General features: G+C 46.4%; 1 protein-coding gene across 5 annotated transcripts in view; it reads right to left on the reverse strand.

Annotated features, from left to right (window-relative positions):
• Positions 1-12,555: 12,555 nt before the first annotated feature.
• The window catches only part of vill (villin-like), a 102,101-nt gene continuing 90,492 nt past the window's right edge, over positions 12,556-24,164 (reverse strand). For all 5 annotated transcript variants that reach the window (XM_063044576.1, XM_063044574.1, XM_063044575.1 and 2 more), the window contains exons 17-20: positions 22,830-23,018; positions 20,369-20,443; positions 16,871-17,131; positions 12,556-15,413 (exon numbers count right to left, since the gene is read on the reverse strand). In XM_063044576.1, coding sequence (XP_062900646.1) covers positions 15,300-15,413; positions 16,871-17,131; positions 20,369-20,443; positions 22,830-23,018 — 639 coding nt within the window. In that variant the 3' untranslated portion in view covers positions 12,556-15,299. The remainder of the gene's footprint in view (positions 15,414-16,870; positions 17,132-20,368; positions 20,444-22,829; positions 23,019-24,164) is intronic.

A 24,164-nucleotide genomic window follows, 5' to 3' on the forward strand; every position in this document is an offset into this window, starting at 1 on the left:
TGTGTGAAAAGACTTTAAATTTGCTGGAATTGAGGATGAATCTGTACATATCAATGCTTTGATTTGTCTAGCTTTCTCCACCCTTCGCAACGCAACCAACACTGCCAGCATCTCCACTGTAAACACCCCTAACTTATTAGATGTTCTTCTGCTGATTCCAATTTCTTTTGCTGGTATTACCACCCCATATTCTGTCACTCCTGTTTCAGGTTCCTTCGCACCATCCGTATAAATGTGAGTATAGTCACTTTACTTTTCCACCACATGACAGTTAAATGCATTTACCAAATCTGTTGTACATCTTTCTTTCCTTTTTACCTCTAACAAATGCCAGTCTATGTCAGGCCATACAAGCTTCCATGGAGCTACAACTGGATAAGCTACTGAAGGATTTATCCTCAGATCAAATACTCCACATTCTTTCGCAATATCATTCCCTACCCGACTAAAGGTATCCCTCTGAAACCTCCCATTTTCCCAGCACTCCTGCAACATTCCTTTAGTAGGGTGAGAATCATTGTGCCCCTGCAAGTTAGCCCAGTAGTTTGCCATCAGTTGCATCCTTCTTAGTTCCAAAGGCATTATTCCCATTTCTACCTGTAGGGCTGACACTGGTGACGTTTTAAAAGCCCCACTGCACACTCTCAAGGCCTGAGCCTGAATCACATCCAGTTTCCTTATAAGAGACCTAGCTGCTGATCCATATACTATATTTCCATAATCCAATACAGATCTCACTAAAGCCACATACATTCTCTTCAAAACTGAACAACTTGCTCCCCATTCCCTACCAGTCAAACATCTCATCACATTTATTACTTTTTTACATTTCTCCTCAACTTTCCTGATATGGTCTGCCCATGTTAATCGTGAATCAAATATAACTCCCAGAAATTTAAATGATGCAACCCTTTCTAATTCAACCCCATACATTCTTAACTTCTTCCCTACCTCAACCCTTTTCCTGGTAAAAAATACAGTTTGAGTTTTATCTACTGAAAATCTACATCCCCAATCATAACCCCACTCCACCACTTCATCAACTGCTTGTTGTAGTTTCTTGATTATATGGTCCATGATCCTGCCTCTTTTCCACAAGGCCCCATCATCCGCAAACAGTGACCTACCTATATCCACTGGTACCTTTGTGAAGACATCATTGATCATAATGATGAAGAGTAACGGGCTAATCACACTACCTTGAGGTGTGCCATTTTCCACTATGTACTGTTTTGATAATTCTGATCCAATCCAAACTTGAATTTTTCTACCAAACAAAAAATCTTTAATCCAATTAAAAACTCTCCCACCAACCCCCATCTTGTGCAGTTTAATTAATAATCCTTCCTTCCACACCATATCATAGGCTTTTTCAATGTCAAAGAACACTGCCACTACTGACTCTCTATTTGCCTGGGCCTTCCTTATTTCAGTCTCTAACATAATCACTGAGTCCATGGAATTCCTTCCCTTTCTAAAACCACTCTGATAACTTGCCAGCATTCCCCTTTTCTCAAGCTCATATGATAACCTTTCTGTCATCATCCTTTCCATTATCTTACATATACTTGATGTTAATGCAATTGGTCTGTAGCTAGTGGGTTTTGACAGATCCTTGCCAGGCTTCCTTATTGGAATTACTACTGCTTCTTTCCATGCACTTGGTAATCTTCCCTCCTCTCACACTCTGTTATAAAAATGCAGCAACTTCAAGAGCGCTCCTTCTCCTAGATTTTTTAGCATCACAGAGCATATCAGATCTTTCCCTGGGGAGGTTGGTCTCAATCTCTTTATTGCTCTCACCATTTCTGCTAATGTAAATGGATCATCAATTATATCATCTGTTCCTTCCCTCCTGCTTAACACACCTGGGTGTTGGCTCATTATTCTTTCCCTTCTTCTTCTCCCTTCTTCAGACAAATTTTCTGAACTGTGTATCAGTACAAATGACTTGGCCATGACCTCAGCCTTATCCCTACTGGAGACTGCTGTTTCCTCCTCAGATATCATTACTGGATATTCCCATTCCCTTCTCTCTCCTCCCATCCTCTTAATCATTCCCCATACCTCTCCCACAGGTGTTGTTCTTCCCACCTTGTCGCAAAAACTCCTCCAACTTGCCCTTTTAGCTTGAAGTATAGTTCTTCTCACCACTGCCTGTGCTTTCTTATATTGAACCAAATGCTGCATATTATGGGTTCTTTTAACTAGCCTGAATGCTCTATTTCTGTTTTTTACAGCCTGACAACATTCCTCTGTCCACCATGGTACCAGTTTTCTATTCATCCTATTTTTACTCCTAGGTATAGATCCTTCTGCTGCCATGATAATTGCTGAAGTCACCTGACTGTTTAATTCATCTGCATTTCCAGAAATATCAATCTCTGTCAACCCTTCTTCACTCAACTTCTGGAACTTACCCCAATCAGCTTTTTCAAACACCCACTTTGAAATGCGAGTCTCACTCTCTGCTTTACTTTAAGTGAGGCGTGCACGTAGCACGTGCCAGCATAATGATGTTGGCAATTCATGTATGTTTACATGTGACCCACAATGAATTATTTTAAAAATCAATATATTTACAATATCAGTCAAAATACTACTGAGACATTAAATAAACATCTGGCATTTTTTGTTTTTATTTCAGGTTTCCACATTTTTATTTGTCTGATAGACTTATAGAGTCATACAGCATAGAAACAGGCCCTTCAGCCCATCTCATCCATGCTCACCCAGATTCCAATCTAAGCTAGTCCCATTTGCCGGCGTTTAGCCTATATCCCTCTAAAGTCTAGAGTCTAAACCTTTACTATCCATATACCTGTGCGAGCAGCTTTTAAATGTTGCTACTATACCTGTCTCAACCACTTCCTCGGGCAGCTCCTTCCATATACGGACCACTCACTGGGTGAAGAAGTTGCCCCTCAGGTTCCTAGTAGTGTGCTGGCACTGGAAAGGGTCCAGAGGAAGTTCACAAGATTCATTCTGGGAATGAAAGGCTTAACAATTGAGCTCTGCACCTGTACCTGTACTCACCTGTACCTGCACCTGTACTCACTGGATTCAAGAATGTTTAATGTCATTTCCTGTACTTATGTGTAAGGAGAACAAAATAATTGTTACCCTGGATGTGATACAGCACAAAAAAAATAAAGAATACAACCATAATACTGAAAAAAAATGCAATAACTATAAATACATATGATAACTTATATACAAACAACAGGAATTCTGCAGATGCTGGAAATTCAAGCAACACACATCAAAGTTGCTGGTGAACGCAGCAGGCCAGGCAGCATCTATAGGAAGAGGCGCAGTCGACGTTTCAGGCCGAGACCCTTCGTCAGGACTAACTGAAGGAAGAGTGAGTAAGGGATTTGAAAGTGGGAGGGGGAGGGGGAGATCCAAAATGATAGGTGAAGACAGGACGGGGAGGGATGGAGCCAAGAGCCTGGGACTATACTCTCTGGAGTTCAGAAGAATGAGAGGGGATCTTATAGAAACATACAAAATTTTGAAAGGGATAGATTAGTGAGACTAGAACTAGGGAACATTGCCTCAAGATTCAGGGGGAAGATTTAGGATGGAGATGAGGAGAAACTGTTTTTCCCAGAGAGTGGTGAATCTGTGGAAGTCTCTGCCCAGGAAAGCAGTTGAGGCTTCTTCACTAAATATATTTAAGAAACAGATAGTTTTTTACATAGTAAGGGAATTAAGGGTTATGGAGAAAAGGCAGGCAGATGGAGCTGAGTTTACGGACAGATCAGCCATGATCTTATTGAATGGCAGGGCAGGCTCGATGGGCCGGATGGCGGCCTCCTGCTCCTATTTGTTATGTTCTTATGTTTTTTCCTTGGAGCAACAGAGGATGAGAGGTGACCTGATAGAGGTGTATAAGATGATGAGAGCCATTGATCATGTGGACAGTCAGAGGCTTTTTCCCAGGGCTGAAATGGCTAGCACGAGAGGGCACGGTTTTAAGGTGCTTGGAAGTAGGTACAGAGGAGATGTCAGGGATAAGTTTTTTATGCAGAGAGTAGTGAGTGCGTGGAATGGGCTGCCGGCGACAATGGAGGTGGATACAATAGGGTCTTTTAAGAGACTCCTGGACAGGTACATGGAGCTCAGAAAAATAGAGGGCTATGGGTAACCCTAGGTAATTTCTAAGGTAAGGACATGTTGGGCACAGCTTTGTGGGCCAAGGAGCCTGTATTGTGCTGTAGGTTTTCTATGTTTCTATGCAATCCACTAATTAGGTGGGTTACTGGACAGTACGGCTCATTGGACCAGAAGGGCCTAACCCATGCTGTAACTCTAAATAAATAAACAAAAAAAATTTCTATGTGTGTTACTCTGGATTTGCAGCATCTGCAGAAACTCTGGTCTTTATGAACCTGAATATGAACCTCTTGTTCTGACCTCTGCTGTTGTTTTACTCCCCAGTCTCAATTGACGACATCCAGGAGATAAGGCCGGGTCACCAGTCAGAGGGCATGCAGAGGTACGCCATGCACTTACCTACCGACCGCTGCTTCACCATCGTCTTCAAGGGCAGAAAGAAAAACCTAGACCTGGTGGCTGCTGAAGCCAAGGAGGCCAGGCACTGGATCGATGGCCTCATCAAAATCAAAAAGAGAGACTCCAGCATGAACAAGAGAGAGCGGCTGGACCAGTATCCTTCATGGAATGTGCCAGGGGAGGGAAAGAGTGCCATGGGAGGATGCCTTTTCACCAACAGTGGCCCCCAGTTCCAACCTACCCCCACCTCCTGGCTTCATCTATCACCTTCTAGCTTATCCTCCTTCCCCTACCCTCACTTTTTTTATTCTGGCATCTTCCCCCTTCCTTTCCAGTCTTGATAACAGGGTCTCGACCCGCAATATTAACTGTTTTTTCATTTCTATAGATGCTGCCTGACCTGCTAAGTTCCTCCAGCATTTTGAGTATGTTTCTCAGTTTCACTGGTCCTTTGACATCTAGTCTTAACCCCGAAATTCTTCTCCAACAGCACTGAAGGCACAGCTTCACCAGAAGGCTCATTACCACCCCCTCAATGGCAAAACTAATTGATGAAGACAGCATTGGCTGTGGTGTATATGGATTTTAGTAAGGCATATGAAAAGGTTGCCTATTGCAGGCTCATTTAGAAAGTCAGGAGGCAAGGGATCCAAGGAAACTTGGCTGTGTGGATACAGAATTGGCAGAGGGTGGTAGTAGATGAAGTATATTCTACTTGGAGGCTGATGGCCAGTGATCTGTTCTGGAACCACAGCTCTTTGTGATTTTTACAAATGACTTGGATGAGGAAGTGTAAAAGTGGCGAAGTTTGCAGATGACACAGAAGTCACTGGAGTTGTGGATGTTGTGAAGGGTTGCAGGTTGCAATGACACATTGACAGGAAACACACACAAAGTACTGGAGGAACTCAGCAGGCCAGACAGCATCTATGGAAAAGAGTACAGTCAACGTTTCGGGCCAAGACCCTTCCAGTACCCGAAACATCGATTGTTTACTCTTTTCCATAGATGCTGTCTGGCCTGCTGAATTCCTCCAGCACTTTGAGTATGTTTCTTAGATTTCCAACTTCTGCAGATTTTCTCTTGTTTGTGATTCGACATTGACAGGATGTAGAGCTGGGCTGAGAATTGGCAGATGAAGTTCAATCGTAAGTGTGAAGTGATTCAGTTCGGAAGGTCGAACCTGAAGGCAGAGTACAGGGTTAATGGTAGGATTCATAACAGTGGGGAGGAACAGAGGAATCTTAGGGTCCACGTCCATAGTTCACTCAAAGTTGGCACACAAGTTGATAGGGCTGTTTGGAAGGTATATGGTGTGTTGGTCGTCATTAGTAGGGGGATTGAATTAAAGAGTGAGGTGATGTTGCAGTTCTATAAAACTCTAGTTAGATCATACTGGAATTATCCCACAGAGTTGCGAGTTGTACAAGTTTTTGAAAACATCTTGTCTGTCACTGCAGTCACTTCCCAAAACTTCGGCTGTCCTTACTCTCCAAAGACACTGCCTGATCCGCTGAGGTTCTCCAGCAGTTTGTTTCTCTCATGCTCCAGATTTCAGCATCTGCAGACTCTTGTGTCTCTCTCCACCCTCTAACCCCTCCCCAAACGAACCACATTCCCAGAGGTGACAGAGTAATGTCAGGGTATTCAACCACAGGGTGGGTAAGAAGGTGTAGGGTGTGTTGGTCGTCATTAGTTGGGAATTGAGTTCAAAACCCATGAGGTAAGGTTGCAGCTTTATAAACCTCTGGTTATATCACATGGAGTATTGTTCTGATCACCTTATAGGAAGGACATTGAAGCTTTAGAGAGGTTGTACCAGGATGCTGTCTGGATTAGAGATTCAAGATCAATATTCAAGATTGTTTAATGTCATTTCCAGTACATAAGTGTAATGAAGAATAAAATTGTTGTTACTCAGTACCAAATGCAGCACAAAAACACACAGAAGATAAAGAACACAATAATAATAATAATAAAATACAATAAATATAAATAAATAAGATAAGTTGTATACATAGATTGATTGTATGTCCATAAGGAGTGTCTGTACACAAGGTGACTGACAGGAATTGATAAAGTAGTGGTGGTTGGGGGTGTAGAGGGGTGGGTTAGTGGGTGGAGAAGTTAATCAGCCTTACTGCTTGAGGAAAGTAATTGTTTTTGAGTCTGATGGTCCTGGCGTGGATGCTACATTGCTTCCTCCCTGATGGGAGAGGGACAAACAGTCCATGAGCAGGGTGGGTGGGATCCAGCACCTTTCTGTATAATATGTCCTTAATGGCAGTTAGGCTGATGCTGGTAATGTGTTGGGCAGTTTTGACAACCAGTTGTAGAGCCTTCCTGTCCACTGCAGTACAGTTTCCGTACCAAGCAGTCATGCGACATGTTAAGATGTTCTCTACTGTGCATCTGTAGAATGATGTGCATAGTCCAACTCCTTTCAGCCTCCTGAGAAAGTAGAGGCATTGGTGAGCTTTCCTGATTGTGTAGAATGTGTTCTGGGACTGTGAGAACGTGTGAGATTTGCACTCCCAGGAGTTTGAAACGGCTCACAGTTTCCACTGCTGTGCCACCGATGTAAAGAGTGGTGTGAGTAGTACGAGTTCTCCTGAAGTTAATAATCATTTTCTTTGCCTTGTTGACATTGAGGAAGAGGTTATTTGCCTGGCACCAGGCCTCGAGCTTTTCCACATCCTCTCTGTAGGCTTTCTCGTTGTTGGTGATAAGACTGTGGTGTCATTAGTGAACGTGACATTGTGATTTGCTCGGGATTAGAAGAATGAGGAGGGGATCTCATTGAAACCCATCAAATATTGAAGTCAGCAGCTCAGGCAGAGCAGTCGACAGCGGGCCAAGATGCTCCCCCCAGGTCGGTCTGGGAAGATGCTCTATACTGAGAGAGCAGCATAGCCTTTGCTCCGGCCGTGATTTGGTCCTCACCCTCTGGGGCTGGAGTTAGAGTCGACAGGCTCCGCATTTGGACATTTGGAGGCTGGAGAAACTGCCTTGTGGGTGTGGTCCCCCTCCCCAGCTCTTTGACGGTGCAGCTGAGTTAGAATCATAGAGTTATAGAAAAGTACAGCACAGAAACAGGCCCTTCAGCCCATCTAGTCCATGCTATACCATTTAAACTAACTACTCCCATCACCCTGCACGGAGCTCATACCCTCCATCCCTACCTGCCATCTACCTTTCTGAACTTCTCTTAAATGTTGAAATGGAGCTTGAATGTGCCACTTGCACAGACACCTCGTTCCACACTCTCACAACCCTCTGACTGAAGAACTTTCCCCTCATGTTCCCCTTAAACTTTTCACCTTTCACCCTTAATTCATGGCCTCTGGTTGTTGTCACACCCAACCTCAGTGGAAAAAGCCTGCTTACATTTACCCTATCTATACCAACCATAATTTTGCATACCTCTATCAAATCTCCTCTCAGTATTCTGTGTTCCAAGGAATAAAGTTCTAACTTATTCAGTCTTTCCTTATAACTCAGGTCCTCCAGTCCAGCACATCCTTGTAAATTTTCTCTGTTGTGTAGCTCCTGTCTACCCTCTCGTGGACACTCCCTGCAAGGCAGCCAGATGTTGCTTGGATTGGGGAGCATGCCTTATGAAAACAGGTTGAGTGAACTCGGCTTTTTCTCCTTGGAGCGACGGAGGATGAGAGGTGACCTGATAGAGGTGTATAAGATGATGAGAGGCATTGATCGTGTGGATAGTCAGAGGCTTTTTCCCAGGGGAGAAATGGCTGCCACAAGAGGGCACAGGTTTAAGGTGCTGGGGAGTAGATACAGAGGAGATGTCAGGGGTAAGTTTTTTATGCAGGGAGTGGTGAGTGTGTGGAATGGGCTGCTGGTGACGGTGGTGGAGGTGGATACGATAGGGTCTTTCAAGAGACTTTTGGATAGGGACATGGAGCTTAGAAAAATAGAGGGCTATAGGTAAGTCCAGTAATTTCTGAGGTAGGGACATGTTCGGCACAACTTTGTGGGCCGAAGGGCCTGTATTGTGCTGTAGGTTTTCTATGTTTCTATCCATAAGACTATAAGACATGGAGTGAAATAGGCCATTCAGCCCATCGAGTCTGCTCTACCATTCAATCATGGCCGATCTATTTTCCCTCTCAACCCCATTCTCCAGCCTTCTCCCCGTAATCTTTGACACCCTTACTAATCAAGAGCCTATCAATCTCTGTTTTAAAGATACTCAATAACTTACCTTTCACAGCCAACTGATGGCAATGAATTTCACAAATTCACCACCCTCTGGCGAAAGAAATTTCTCTTAATCTCTGTTTCAAATGGACATCCCTCTATTGTGATGCTGTGACCTCTGGTCCTAGACTCCCCCACCAAAGGAAACATCCTCTCCATATCCATTATGTTGAAGCCTTTCAATATTCGACAGGTTTCAATGAGACCCCCCCCCCCCATTCTTCTAAACTCCAGCAAGTACAGGCCCAGAGCCATCAAATAATCTTCATTAATTAACCCTTTCATTCCTGGAATCATTTTCGAGAACCTCCTCTGGAACCTCTCCAATACCAGCACACCCTTTCTGAAATCATGGGGCCAAAACTGCTCACAATACTGCAAGTGTGGTCTGACCAGTGCGCTATAAAGCCTCAGCATTACAGCCTTGCTTTTATATTCTGGCCCTCTTGAAATGAATGCCAACATTGCATTTGCCTTCCTCACCACAGAGGGGTAATTAGCAAGTTAGAGTCACAGGCCCTTAGCCCAATATCCGAGCCCACCCAGCTGGTCCCAGTTACTCCCTTTTTGGCCCATTTCCTGAACCTGGTTCAGGAACAGTTATTATCCCAGACCCATCAGGTTCTTGAACCAGAGGAGGTAACCTCACTCACCCCCAAAACTGAACTGTTTCCACAACCAATGGACTCTTCATCTCACACTCTCAATATTTATTGTTATTTGTATTTACCATAAATGCTCATAAGAAAATGAATCTCAGGGTTGTGTATGGTGACATACAGTCAATTCAATAATAAGTTTACTTTGAACTTTGAACTATTGTTTCTGGCCAATACAGCACCGAACTGCCAAGTTTGTCAAGCTCATTGCTCAGTTGTTTCTGAAGTTTGTAGAGACAGCACGGGAATTTAGGGGACAGGGATAAGGGGTAGCTGGAGGTCAGGGTCAGGAAGTGGAGTCCAGGTTGGAACATTCTGTGGTTGAAAGCAAGTGATCCCCGTGGACGGAAGGTGCTGAGACCAAGACCAGTGACCCCCGACCCACGTGGTCAATAACTGAGGTCGGACGGTCCCAAGGACAAGTACTGATGAATTCCCGGGTCAGTGAGTCCCAGGCTCTGAAGTCTGCAGTTTGAAGCCTGGAGTTCAATGCTCCTTGATCACCGAGTCCTGGAGTTAACACCAAAGTTGGTGAGTCCGCAGGTAAATACCCAATGGCCAAAGCCCCTGGGCCAGCATGTCTGGGAGCTGGAGGCCCGATGTCCACGAGTTTGAGAATCCAGGCCAGAAACTGAAGGTTGCAGGCCCTGAGGCAGCGTTCCGGGGTTGGAGGGGTGTGTGTGTGTGTGTGTGTGTGTGTGTGTGTGTCTATATATGTATGTGTGTGTGTGTGAGTGTGAGTGTGAGTGTGAGTGTGTGTATCTCTGTGTGAGTGTGTGTGTGTGTATGTGTGTCTGTATTTCTGTGCGAGTGTGTATCTCTATGTGTGTGAGTGTGTCTGTGTGTATATGAATGAGTGTGTGTCTGTCTGTATCTGTGTGTGTGTATGTGTGTCTCTGTGTGAGTGTGTGTATCTCTGTGTGAATGTGTGAATGTGTGTGTGTATGTATCTCTGTGTGAGTGTGTGTGTGTGTGTGCATCTCTGTGAGTGTGTGAGTGTGTGTGTGTCTGTATGTGTGTGTGTCAGTGTGTGTGAGAGAGAGAGAGTGTGTGTGTGTGTGTGTGTATCTCTGTGTGAGTGTGAGTGTGAGTGTGTGTGTGAGTGTGTGTGTGTGTGTATGTGTGTGAGAGAGTGTGTGTGTGTATATCTCTGTGTGAGTGTGTGTGTGTGTGTGTGTATGTGTGTGTGTGAGTGTGTGTGTATCTCTGTGTGAGTGTGTGTGTGTGTGTATCTCTGTGTGAGTGTGTGTATCTCTGTGTGTGAGTGTGTATCTCTGTGTGAGTGTGTGTATCTCTGTGTGTGAGTGTGAGTGTGAGTGTGTGAGTGTGTGAGTGTATCTCTGTGTGTGAGTGTGTGTGTGTGTATCTCTGTGTGTGAGTGTGAGTGTGAGTGTGTGTGAGAGAGAGTGTGTGTGTGTGTGTGTGTGTGTATCTCTGTGTGAGTGTGTGTGTGTGTATCTCTGTGTGAGTGTGTGTGTGTGGGAAGGAGGGAGGGAAGCAGGGGGCTTGTTCAGTTGTTGATGTTGCTTGTTGTTCTGTTGAACATTGTGGGTTTGCAATATTGATGCTGGGACGGTGATGACACTTGCCAGCACATCCTTGGGTTGTGTGGTTAACACAACTGACAGGGTTCATTGTGCATTTTGATGTACACATGATAAATAAATATATCTATATCTCTCCATGAACCCGTCCAAATGTCCTTTAAATGTTGTGATTGCGCCTCAGCCAATCCCTTTTACTAATTATTTATTTAGAGATGCAGTGTGGAACAGACCCAACCTGCCCAACAACCCAAGTTAACCACAGGACAGTTTACAATGACCAATTAACCGGTGCATTTCTGGACCGTGGGAAGAAACCGGAGCACCCGGAGGAAACCCACACAGTCACGGGGAGAGCGTACACACTCCTCACAGACAGCGGTGGGAATTGAACTCTGACCTCTGGAAGCTCCGCGCTGCGCTAGCGTCGTGCTAACCGCGAAGTTACCATGGCTCTGCCAGATCCATCGACCATAAGTTAAAGAGCCATTGGGCATGGGACAGGCCCTTCTGCCCATCTGATCTGTGCAGATCATCAAGCCCCCATTCGTGCTCACACTATTTTACTCCTCCCGCATTCCCAGCGACTGCCCTCCCCACCCACCCACAAACCAGGGGCAATTTACTGTGGCCAATTAACACTCTGATCTGCATGACTTTGAGATGTGGGAGGAAGCCCACACGGGCACAGGGAGAGCGTGCAAACGTCATGTAGATAAGCTCCCACTACCCATTAAGTGCTCCCAATCATCTCAGAAAGCCTCTGACAACCAAGTCCAGCTCCTGGCCCTCATGTGTGGCTTAGCTGTCTGGTCTGGAGGAACCGTTTCTACTGACAGCAGAAGGGTCAAAGGCCGGTTACTAGCGCCTTAAAACCAGTCGCTTCGGGCGGATGGGGGTCCTCGACCGTGGTTGGCAGCTCATCTAGGAGAAGGAAAACTCTGATCTCAAACCTCCGCTGCCTCGAGGCTATACCCACTCACGGGAAAGGCTCCGGGAGTAAAGCCCCAGGAAAAGTCTGGACCTGGAGTCTCTAATGCATTCTCATGTTGAGTTCAACACTGACTGGCAACTCCTGAGACATCGCTGGTGCCAAACTGTATTGTTCTCAGAGAGTGGTTGGTGGGTGGAACTCACTGCCTGAGTCAGTGGTGGAGGCAGATACACTAGTGAAGTTTAAGAGACTACTAGACAGGTATATGGAGGAAGCTAAGGTGGGGGCTTATATGGGAGGCAGGGTTTGAGGGTCGGCACAACATTGTGGGCCGAAGGGCCTGTACTGTGCAGTACTATTCTATGTTCTATGTTGTTCCTTTGGATACATCAGCTGTGTGGAGTGGGGAGGCTGCTGTATGGGCAGTAGTTTGCTCTCCATATTGTACTGCCCTGGCTTGCATACCGTCTTGGGCATACCTAGACTCCCAGAACACATATCAATGGTTAACTGTAACCAGTGCCAACTGTGCCCGAGGTCAGGATCAAACCTGGGTCTTTGGAGGTGTAAACAGCAGCCGGGCTGTGGGCCGAAAGGACTCTGCTGATGTCAATAAGAGTGAAGAGAAATCATGTAGAGAGGGTAACACGAGAAGTAAACACATCAGACAGTCAAGCGTTCATTATTTTAATATATCTGCACAATACTTTCATCTTTTGAGATCAGTTTAAGAAAACAGAGATGAATGGTCCTCTCTCATGGAGAGCTATATCTGCGGGCAGTTCCCCCGGGTCCCTGTGTGTTGCACAAGTCTTAAACTTCCTGTTTGGCTTTTTAATCACCTTAGGCTGTGGAAGGCGCTGTAGAAATTCAGACAGCTCATCCAACAAAGGCAGCCTTTCTAATGATAAAAATACTGGAGCTGTGTGAGAAATCAGCTGAGTGTCAAAATTGACCAAATGGACAAGATAGGAACATGCCAATGACTGCCGTGAAGTACTTTGACCTAGACAAATAGACCAGTGGCAGGCGTGGAACAGGTGGTCACGTGATACAACCAGAGGACGCATCCTTGTGGGTCAGGATGGCGTCTATTTAGTAATATTGCAAAGATATCCATTTCACTCAGAGTAAAGGAGGTTCCCCAGAGGGTGAGGAATGGCTTTGTCTCCATGTTGTTCCCAATAAATATCTCAACCGTAAATGGAGGGAACTTAAACTTGTCCGGTTAAAGTGGACTAATCAACTACCAACTCCACCAACCACGTAGCAGTTAGGACGCGGCATGTTTCAAGACTGGGGGAACGGATTGTGCCTGTCCCACTCAGGACCAAGTTGAGTTAAAATAACAAACACAAGAGGTTCTGCAGACACTAGAAATCTTGAGCAATGCACACACAACATTCTGGAGGTCAGGTAGCTTCAGTGGAGTCCCAGCCCAAAACTTCAACTGTTTATTCCTCCCTTTAGAGTGGGTTGGGTGAGTTGTCCTCCTGAAAGGCCCGGAGAGGGTGGATGTGGAGAGGATGTTTCCTGTAGTGGGGGAGTCTCGGACCAGAGGGCACAGCCTCAGAATAGAGGGATCTCCCTTTAGAACAGAGATGAGGGGGAATTTCTTCAGTTAGAGGGTAGTGAATCTGGAATTCATTGCCATGGGCGACTGTGGAGGCCCAGTCTTCGGGTGCATTTAAAGTGGAGGGTGATAGTTTCCTGAGTAAATGGGTTAAGGGTTACGAGAAGGCGGCGGGAGAATGTTGAGAAAAGAAATTGGATATGAGAATGGCACGGCAGACTTGGTAGGCTGAATTTTTCTAAGTTACAGTCATCCTTTATGAATTGCACTGCACTGCTGCTACAAAACGACACACTTCAGGACAGACGTCAGTGATAGTAAACCTGATTCTAATTCTCGAGCTTTCCCAACATCTGGATCCTACCAGCTGCTGGAGCCTCTGCCCGACAGCTGGGGACTCCACCCAGTCGTTGAGATAGCCTGATCCTGATGAAGGGTTTCAGTCCAAATTGCCAGCTGGTCACTCTTCTCCATTGGCGCTGCCTGACCTGCTGAGTTCCTCCAGCATATTGGGTGTGCTCTCCAGCTTCTGCAGATTTTCTCATGAGTTGGAGATGGCCCTCCATTTTTCTACCATCCATGTGCCTATTTAAGAGCATCTTAAATGCCCCTGATGTATCTGCATCTACCATCTCTGTAACAGTGCGGCCTACACACCTACCAATCTCCATGTAAGAAACCTACCTCTGACTTTCCTCCAGTCACCTTAAAATTATGCCCCCTCGTATTAGCCATTGCCGCCTCAGGAAGAAGGCACTGTCTGTCCTCATTAAGACAGCAACTGATTGGAAAGGGGGTTTAAGGAATTACAGGGAGGTAAAAGGGGAGGCTGAAGAATCAGTCATAATTGAATGGGAGAGCAGACTTGATGGGCTGAATGGCCTGATTCCACTCCTATATTATACGGCCTTGTGATTTAGTTGCTATATCCTCACCAGGCCTCACCTCCCTAGGCATACCTTGGGATTCCAGTCAGCCAGATTGATTCCAGTTAGTCAGTCAGATTCCAGCAGGCCTGACTAGAAAGTGGCCGGGCAGGGGGATCGCGGCAAGTACAGTGACCCTGACCCTACTCTGCCACCCGGGCCGAGGCACCGAAGCCAGACTCAGACCTAATCGGCTTTGCTTCAGCCTTAATGGGCCAGCCAACACTCATAAGGCCACACAGGAGCAAGGCTGCTGTCAGGACATGAAGACCAGAGTCATAGGCAGAGTCTGCATCGTTTGGGCTTTTATTCCCTGGAGCACAGAAAATCGAGAGGAGATTTGATAGAGGTAGACAAAATTATCATAGGGGGAGGTAGGGTAAATGCAAGCAGGCTTTTTCCACTGAGACTGGGTGAGACAAGAACTAAAGGTCAGAAGTTAAAGCTGAAATATTTACAGGGAACTTCTCCTCTCGGAGGGTGGAACAAGCAGAAGGTGGATGAGGGCTTGATTGCAAAATTCAAGAGAAGTTTGGACAAGTGCATGAATGGGAGGGGTATGGAGGACTGTGGGACGAGACACAGTAACATTTTAGCATGGACTAGATGGGCTGAAGGGCCTATTTCTGTGACTCTGAGTCTGCTCTCCCGTTCGATCATGGTGGACTGGGCCCCGGAACACACCTTTCCAAAACAACCAAGGAAACAAACGCCACTTATCGGAAAGTTCGTATGCATTCGCAAAGATGAAAGCATTCAGAACAAGCTACAGACTAATTTGACATTTTAGTGTCAGCTTTACAGAGAAAAAGATTATTTTTATATAAAAAAGGAAAAAATATATATCTCTCTATCTTGACCTATTGCCTGCTGTAATTACTCTTGCTGTGTAGATGTGGTGGCGACAGAAGGCTGCTCGTCCCTCTAGAAGAGATTGTGCTGCTTCTTCAGTACCACCCGCTTCCAGTTTGGCCCCTGGTTAAACTCCTCCCGCGTCATTTTGAAAATGTCCTCAAAGTCCTTGTCAGACAGATATTGCTGTGGAGAAAAATCCAACACGGCTGTTACTGAGGACGGAGTGCGTTCAGAGAACAGTACAGGCCCTTCAGCCCACAATGTTGTGCTAACCCTTTAACCCACTCCAATATCAATCTAATTTCTCCCACATAGCTCTGCCCTTTTCTTTCATCACTGTGCCCATCCAAGAGTCTCTTAAATGTCCGTTATGCATCTGCTTCTACCGCCATCTCTGGTACTGCGATACATGCACCTAACACTCTCTGTGTAAAAGACCTACCTCTGACATCTCCTCTACAGAATACTTCCCTCCAATCACCTTAAAATTATGCCCCCTCATATCAGCCATTTCCGCCCTGGGAAAAAGGTGTGGGCTATCCACTCTATTAACGCTACTTAACAAATCTTGTGCATCTCTACCTGGCCACCTCTCATTCTCCTCCACTCTAAAGAGAGAAGCCCCAGCTCGCTCAACCTTACCTCATAAGACGTGCTCTCCAATCCAAGCAGCATCCTGGTAGACCTCCTCTGCACATTCTCTAAAGCTTCCACATCCTTCCTATAATGAGGCGACCAGAACTGAACAACATACTCCAAGTGAGATCCAAGCCAGGGTTTTATGGAGCGGCCATGAATCAGGAATCATGGACCACCTACAGTAGGCACCTCAAAGCCCTGGAATAATACCTCCAAAGCTCCTTATGAAAGATTTTGAGGTTCAGCGGGAAGGACAGACGCACTAACACCAGCATACTGGAGGAGCCCAACATGAACAGCACCTCCATCATGATAAAGCGACACCAATTCCGATGGATAGGTCATATCATCCAGATGCTTAACTCAGACCTACCCAAACAGATCCTTTACTCCCAGTTGAAGGGGATCAGCGAGCCCTTGGTGGGGAAAGGAAATGCTTCAAAGATAACATCAAAATCAGCCTGAAGAAATTCAACATTACATCTAAAAACTGGGAAGACGCTGCATTGTACCTGGATGAAATCTGTTCAAGTGGGAGCTGTGTTACATGAGAATGAGTTCACTGTCTCGCAGAGAACAAGCTGCAGCTTTGAAAGGAGAGACTGAACAACCAATAAACCCAACCTCTAACCACAGTCACCACTTACTCGTGTGTCCACACTGCACCAGAATACGTGGAACCCAGTTCCGCCTCTACAGCCACTCGAGGACCCACCAATATACAATCCCGTAGGACAATATCGTACTGGACTAGACTGATCGCACTACTACTATTACAGAGACACAACGTTACGTCACAGCTCTCGAGCTCAATCCCCAACTAATGAAGACCAGCAAGTCAAGTACATGCTGCCATCAAACCAACAGCCCAGGAGTATTCAGCTTGGGTCAGTTCAGTGCCAATAGCCAACCACAGGCCCACACTCGAAAAGCCAGGGTGGGGCCACCGCCATCCCCACCCCCTGCGCCATTCAGATCCTCCACGCTCTACATTATTTCACCTCCTTTTTCTCCGGATCCACCCCTTCAGGAAGCTCCTCCGGCGGGACGTTTATCAGCAGTTCGCGAGGGTAACACTCCTTGCCATTGACGATGACGGGCCCGGCCGAGGAGGAGGATGGGGAGGGAGTGGCGTGTACAGTGCCCGTAGATGGAGGTCTGTGGGTTGACTGGGCCCCAGCCACCTGAGGACTGAAGAAGGAGGAGGGGGAGGGAGTTGAGGCTGGGGCATGTTTCCTGTTCAGGTTGGTATCGTGGAGATCCTGTGGGAAGACACATTGTTACAAGGCACTCAAGCAGAGAAAATAAAAATGACTTTTATTAAGTTGTAAAGAGAACTTTACAACTTACACAAAAAAAATAAATACAATGCAGATGCTGGAATTCTGAAACAAAATCTGATAGAGATAGATAGAGAGAGAGAGGGGGAGGGAGGGGGAGGGAGGAGGAGGGGGTAGGGGAGGGAGGGGGGAGGGAGGGGGAAGGGGGTAGGAGAGGGAGGGGGAGGGAGGAGGAGGAGGGGGGTAGGGGAGGGAGGGGGGAGGGGGGGAAGGGGGTAGGAGAGGGAGGGGGAGGGAGGGGGAAGGAAAAAAGGGAGGTCAGGCAGCAAAGGTGGAGGTTAATATCTAAGGTGTCCTTTTTTTATCTTTATCGTTCCAAATTTTGATGAAGAGTCTCGGACCTGAAACTTTAACCGTTTCTCTCTCCACAGATACTGCCTGACCTGAAGAGTATTTCTGGAATTTTCTCAGTTTATTTCAGCTACTAGGTATCTCTGCTGCAGGGAGAACTTTCTTTCTCAGGCCATCTCTCTGTCTTTTTCCATCCCACCTCTTTCTCTCTTTCTTTTTTCCTGCCCCACCTTCACCTTTCCCTCTCCCTCTTGCTTCCAAATTTTCTCTCCCTCTCTCTCTTCCCGCTCATATTTTCTTTCTCTCTCTGCTCTCTCTCCACACCCCTCTATCTTCCTCTTTCTCTCTCCATTCCCTCTCTCACTCTCTGCTCCCTCTCTCTCTCTCTCCACCCCCCTCTTTCTCTTTCTCTCTTAACCCCCTGTTCACTATTATAGAAACATAGAAAACCTACAGCACAATACTGGCTCTTCGGCCCACAATGCTGTGCCAAACATGTACTTACTTTAGGAATTACCTTGGGTTACCCATATCCCTCTATTTTTCTGAGCTCCATGTACCCATCCAGGAGTCTCTTAAAAGACCCTGTTGTTTCTGCTTTCACCGCCATCGCTGGCAGCCCATTCCACGCACTCACCCCTCTCTGTGTAAAAAACTTACCCCTAACATCTCCTCTGAATCTACTTCCAAGCACCTTAAAACTATGCCCTCTCATGCTAGCCATTTCAGCCCCGGGGAAAAAGCCTCTGACTATCCACACGATCAATGCCTCTCATCATCTTATACACCTCTATCAGGTCACCTCTCATCCTCCGTCGCTCCAAGGAGAAAAGGCCGAGTTCACTCAACCTATTCTCATAAGGCATGCTCCCCAATCCAGGCAACATCCTTGTAAATCTCCTGTCACCCTTTCTATGGTTTCCACATCCTTCCTGTAGTGAGGTGACCAGAACTGAGCACAGTACTCCAAGTGGGGTCTGACCAGGGTCCTATATAGCTGCAACATTACCTCTCGGCTCTAAAACTCAATCCCATGATTGATGAAGGCCAATGCACTGTACCCCTTCTTAACCACAGAGTCAACCTGCGCAGCAGCTTTGAGTGTCCTATGGACTCGGACCCCAAGATCCTTCTGATCCTCCACACTGCCAAGAGTCTTACCATTAATACTATATTCTGTCATCATATTTGACCTACCAAAATGAACCACCTCACACTTATCTGGGTTGAACTCCATCTGCCACTTCTCAGCCCAGTTTTGCATCCTATCAATGTCCCGCTCTCTGCCCTCCTCTATCTCTCTCTCCTATAGAGACCCTGTAGTCAAAGAGAAGAGTACAGAAGCAGGCTCTTCAGCCCATCAAGTTTGTGCTGTCCAGCAACCAGCCATTTGCATTAATTCTGCATCAGCCTCATTTCACTCTCCCCACCACCCTGTCAACTCCCCACAGACTCTACCCCTCATCCACACTCTAGAGTGTAATTTACAGCAGCCAATTAACCCACCAACCCACACGTTTTCAGAATGTGGGAGGAAATCCACGGGGCCTCGGGAGAACCTGGAAACAGTACACGGACAGAGCCCGAGCTCAGGCTCAAACCCGGGTCTCCGCTGCTGTGAGGGGTGAGACGGTACAGCCCCAGCCCCAGCTACCTCACTTCCCACACCCCACCCTGCCACAAACTGACACCATTTCTGCCCCAAGAATCTCCCCTACCCCACCTCAGCCCTGCTTCATTCCACACTCGCCCCCAAACCCACTCCACTCCCCTCTGCTCACATCTCTCAACATTACTGTCCCACCCTGCAAACCAGGCATTCTCTCCTCTCCCCCACCATCCACCATTGGGCAGAAGATACAAAAGCCTGAAAGCACATAGCACCAGGCTCAAGAACAGCTTCTAGCCCACCGTTATAAAACTCAAGAACAGCTTCTAGCCCACCGTTATAAAGCTCAAGAACAGCTTCTACCTCACCGTTATAAAACTCAAGAACAGCTTCTACCTCACCGTTATAAAACTCAAGAATAGCTTCTACCTCACCGTTATAAAACTCAAGAACAGCTTCTACCTCACCGTTATAAAACTCAAGAATAGCTTCTACCTCACCGTTATAAAACTCAAGAATAGCTTCTACCTCACCGTTATAAAACTCAAGAATAGCTTCTACCTCACCGTTATAAAACTCAAGAACAGCTTCTACTTCACCGTTATAAAGCTCAAGAACAGCTTCTACCTCACCGTTATAAAACTCAAGAACAGCTTCTACTTCACCGTTATAAAGCTCAAGAATAGCTTCTACCTCACCGTTATAAAGCTCAAGAACAGCTTCTACCTCACCGTTATAAAACTCAAGAACAGCTTCTACCTCACCGTTATAAAACTCAAGAATAGCTTCTACCTCACCGTTATAAAACTCAAGAACAGCTTCTACCTCACCGTTATAAAACTCAAGAATAGCTTCTACCTCACCGTTATAAAACTCAAGAATAGCTTCTACCTCACCGTTATAAAACTCAAGAACAGCTTCTACTTCACCGTTATAAAACTCAAGAACAGCTTCTAGCCCACTGTTATAAAACTCAAGAACAGCTTCTACCTCACCGTTATAAAACTGGGTATAGTTCAATATGTTGCACTCTTGACCTCACAATTCACCTCGTTCTGATCTTCACCCTTAATGTTTACTTGCGCTGTAATTTCTTTGTAGCTGTTGCACTTTAGTCTGCATTGTTATTGTTTTACCTTGACCTACCTCAATGTGTTGTGTAATGATGAGATCTGTATGAACTCGATGCAAGGCAAGCTTTTCACTGTATCTCAGTGCATGTGATGATAATAAGCCAATACCAACACCCTGGAACTCACCACGGAGATCTGTGTGATAGCTGAAACATCGCCAAAGTTACCCTTCATCCTGTCGTAGCTGCTTCCACCGCCGGCCTGTTGGAGGTGGGAGAGGGGTGGGTGGCGAAAGAGGCAAGGTGAATCTCCGCATGCACACTGAACCCTCCCGTCTCTCGACCCTCCCCTGCTGACTCCCACCCCCCATTCATCGGTCAGACCGCACTTGCAGTATTGTGAGCAGATTTGTGCCCCTTAACAAAGAAAAGATTTGCTGGCCATGGAGAGGATTCAGAGGAGGTTCACGAGAATCATCCCAGGAATTAAAGGGTTAACCCTTTCATTCCTAGAAGGATGGTGATGAGAACAGATCTGGGCCCAGGTGACCCAGAGTTAAAAACACAAGGGAGGGATGAGTCAGATATGCAGAGAGCTGTTGTGAACGGAGATATGACCCTGAAAGACCGGTGTGAAAGAACGGGAGTTTCCACTGGGGACTGAAGAAATGACAAGATACCAAAGAAGGTGGAAGGAGCTCCTTCCTTCTGCTAGCTTGCAAGTCACCCCTGGGCAAGGTGTAGCATTAGCTTAGCTCCCCCCTCCCTCCCCAAGATTAGGGTCACATGAAGCCATGGGAGCAAGTGGTGGTTGGTTGTACAAGCAGTCAGTGTAGACCACAAGTCCTGGTTATGTGACCACTGACGCCAGGCAGACAATCTCTGAAGAGAATTGATAATGGCTGGGCTCACCCATCTTGTAAAGACACTGTCCAGAGGAAGGCAATGGCAAACCACTTCTGTAGAAACATTTGCCAAGAACAATCATGGTGATGTAGACCAGGATCGCCCACGTCATACATCATGGCATGTAATGATGATGTCATACAACATGGCACATGATGGTGATGTCATACGACATGGCACATGATGGTGACGACTGAGAAGGAGCAGGTGGATGGGCAGGGGAGTTCTTTCAATGATCTAGCGTTGGCACTATGGGCTCACTGATGTTTCAGGTCGAAACCCAGAACCAAAACACCAACAATTCCCTTTCCCCCACCTCACCCCACAGATGTTGCTCTCAGCCCACTGTGTTCCTCAGGCTGACTGTCTGTTCCGACTCTTAGAGAACATGGCTTAAGATAGGGGGACACCGAGGGTGGGGCAGAGAGGAGAGAGAGAGACAGGGAGTGAGAGAGATGGAAGACAGAGAGAGAGATGGGAGAGAGAGAGGTGGGAGAGAGAGAAGTGGGAGAGAGAGAGATGGGAGAGAGGGAGGGGAGAGAGGGAGGAGAGAGAGGGAGGAGAGAGAGGGAGGAGAGAGAGGGAGGAGAGAGAGGGAGGAGAGAGAGAGAGATGGCGAAGAATGTACGGGAGAATTGCATAAATTTGGATTTCTGTTAACACTACAAAACCATAAGACATATGAACAGAATTAGGCCATCTGGCCCATCAGATCTGCTACACCATTCAATTATGGCTGATTTATTTTCCCTTCCAACCCCATTCACCTGCCTATTCCCGTAACCTTTGACGCACTCCCTAAACAAGAAATTATCAACGTCCTCTTTAAATGTACCCAGTGACTTGGCCCCCATAAGCCATCTGTGGCAACGAATTCCACAGATTCAACAACCTCTGGCTGAAGAAAGCCCTCCTCATCTCTGCTCTGAAAGGCCTCTCCATTCTGAGGCCATGGTCACATCGTTTGTAACCCAGAGAACTATTCATACTGTACTTCATGAGTTGGTGAAAGACACCAATTAAGAGAAGATGGCGACACGACGCAGCTCGCAATGGCCATTCCGGTGATGAATATCTGCTATCTGTCAAGTAGGGTGCCGTATACAATCCTGATTTGAAGGAGACAGACGTGAGAGCTCGGAGGAACATCTGGAGAAACTTCTGAAATGCCTGTTTCGCTGCTGCTGCTACTGTGTGATCCAGAATCTCCAGAGGGGAAGGCCCCGAGTCCTCGGCTTTGCTTGTTGCTCGGCGGCCGGGGCGGGGTCAAAGCGCTCGGCAGAGATGGTGCTGGGTGCTAGGTGTCAGAGAGCTGGTCGGAGGCTCGAAGTTTTCAGACGTACTCAAGAGTCGGCTGTGGTCGGGTGCTTCCAGGGTGCTGCATCGGCAAGTTTGCGGCGCTGGTGGTTCACGGCAGGGAGAGTTTCTCCCTTCTACCGTCTGCGTGAGATGTTGGGGCTATCAGGACTTTGAGACTTTTTTTTACCGTGTCCATGTCTGCTCTTTATCAAATTACGGTATTGCTTTGCACTGTTGTAACTATATGTTATAATTATGTGGTCTTTGTCAGTTTTAGTCTTGGTCTGTCTTGTGTTTCTGTGATATCATACTGAAGGAATATTGTATCATTTTTTAATGTATGCATTTCTAAATGACAATAAACGAGGACTGAGTGTCCTCATAATCTAATCTAAAAAAGACACTGGTGTTGGAGCTGTGGAGGTGAGGAAGCTCCTACTTACGGCCCACTTGTGCATGTCCCAGGCGTTGAACCAGCCAGTGAAGGTTAGGGGTTCAGCACCTTGCTTCACCTGGACGATGAGAGTGTGCGGGTCGCGCTCCGATGGGTGTGACCGAAGGTAGTCCCTCGCCGAGGTGATCGACTCCTGCTTCTCATAGTCGTTGGCTGACTGTCCTATCCACAGGAATATCTGTGAGCCAAAACATGGAGGGACTGATTAGACATGCCAGGGGGTTATTACCTGGAGCGTAGAGATCGAGAGTGTTGGATCCAACAGTTTAGTTCTTAGATTAGGCCGCTTAATTGTAATTTTCATTGCAGTTTAACAATATCTGCTTACATTTTAGAGTACTGTCCAAAAGTATTAGGCACGTATATATAGCTAGGGTGCCTAAGACTTTTGCACAGTACCGTATTTGTCAATGTGGACTGGAGAGTGAGTTTGTAAATTTGGTGCGGATAAAGGATATTGGGAATGGTGAGGGTGGAGCACCGTGGGAGGGGTGTGGGACAGGTGGCAGAGGAGGAGAGCCAGGGGCAGGGTACAGGCACACCCAGACCTGAGACACCAGGAGAGGTCATTTGATTCCAAACAATTGGTTTATTGATCGTTACAGAATGTCTCTCTGGTGCTTCCCACACCCCACCCTTCCCTTTTTCCCAACCATGATTGCTCTCTCCCCTTTCCCTTCCCACTCTCAATCCACAATAGAGACCCATATCAGAATCAGTTTTATCATTACTCACGTATGTCATGAAATTTGTTTTCTTCTTGCAGCAGACACAGTACAGTTTAATACATCAAATTACTACAGTACTGTGCAAAAGTCTTAGACACATTAGCTCTATATATGTGTGAGCCTAAGACTTCTGCACAGTAATGTACGTAATTACTTTATACAAGTAACTGCCTAGTATGCTTCCTAATGGTAACAGTATGTATATGCAAATTAATTAATTAATAGAGATACAGAGCAGAACAGGGCCTTCTGGCCCTTCGAGCTGCACTGAACAGCAATCTACCAATCCAAAGCTAGCCTAATCACAGGACAATTTACAACAACCTATTAACCGACCGATCGATATGTCTTTGGACTGTGGGAAGCAAACCAAAGCACCCAGAGAAAAGCTACATAGTTCATAAGGAGAACGTATAGACAGCCGTGAGAATTGAACCCGGGTTGCTGGTACTGTAAAGCATTGTGTCAACCACTACACTACCGTACCACTTAATATGCTTCTAGTGGTTATATAAAGTATAATTCTGGAAAAGGCTGGGAGTTTTTATTGTACTTCCTTATTTGACAGTGGCTTTCTAATTGGCTAACTCTTATCT

Source organism: Mobula hypostoma, chromosome 3, assembly GCF_963921235.1.
Source record: "Mobula hypostoma chromosome 3, sMobHyp1.1, whole genome shotgun sequence".
Lineage (NCBI taxonomy): Eukaryota > Metazoa > Chordata > Chondrichthyes > Myliobatiformes > Myliobatidae > Mobula > Mobula hypostoma.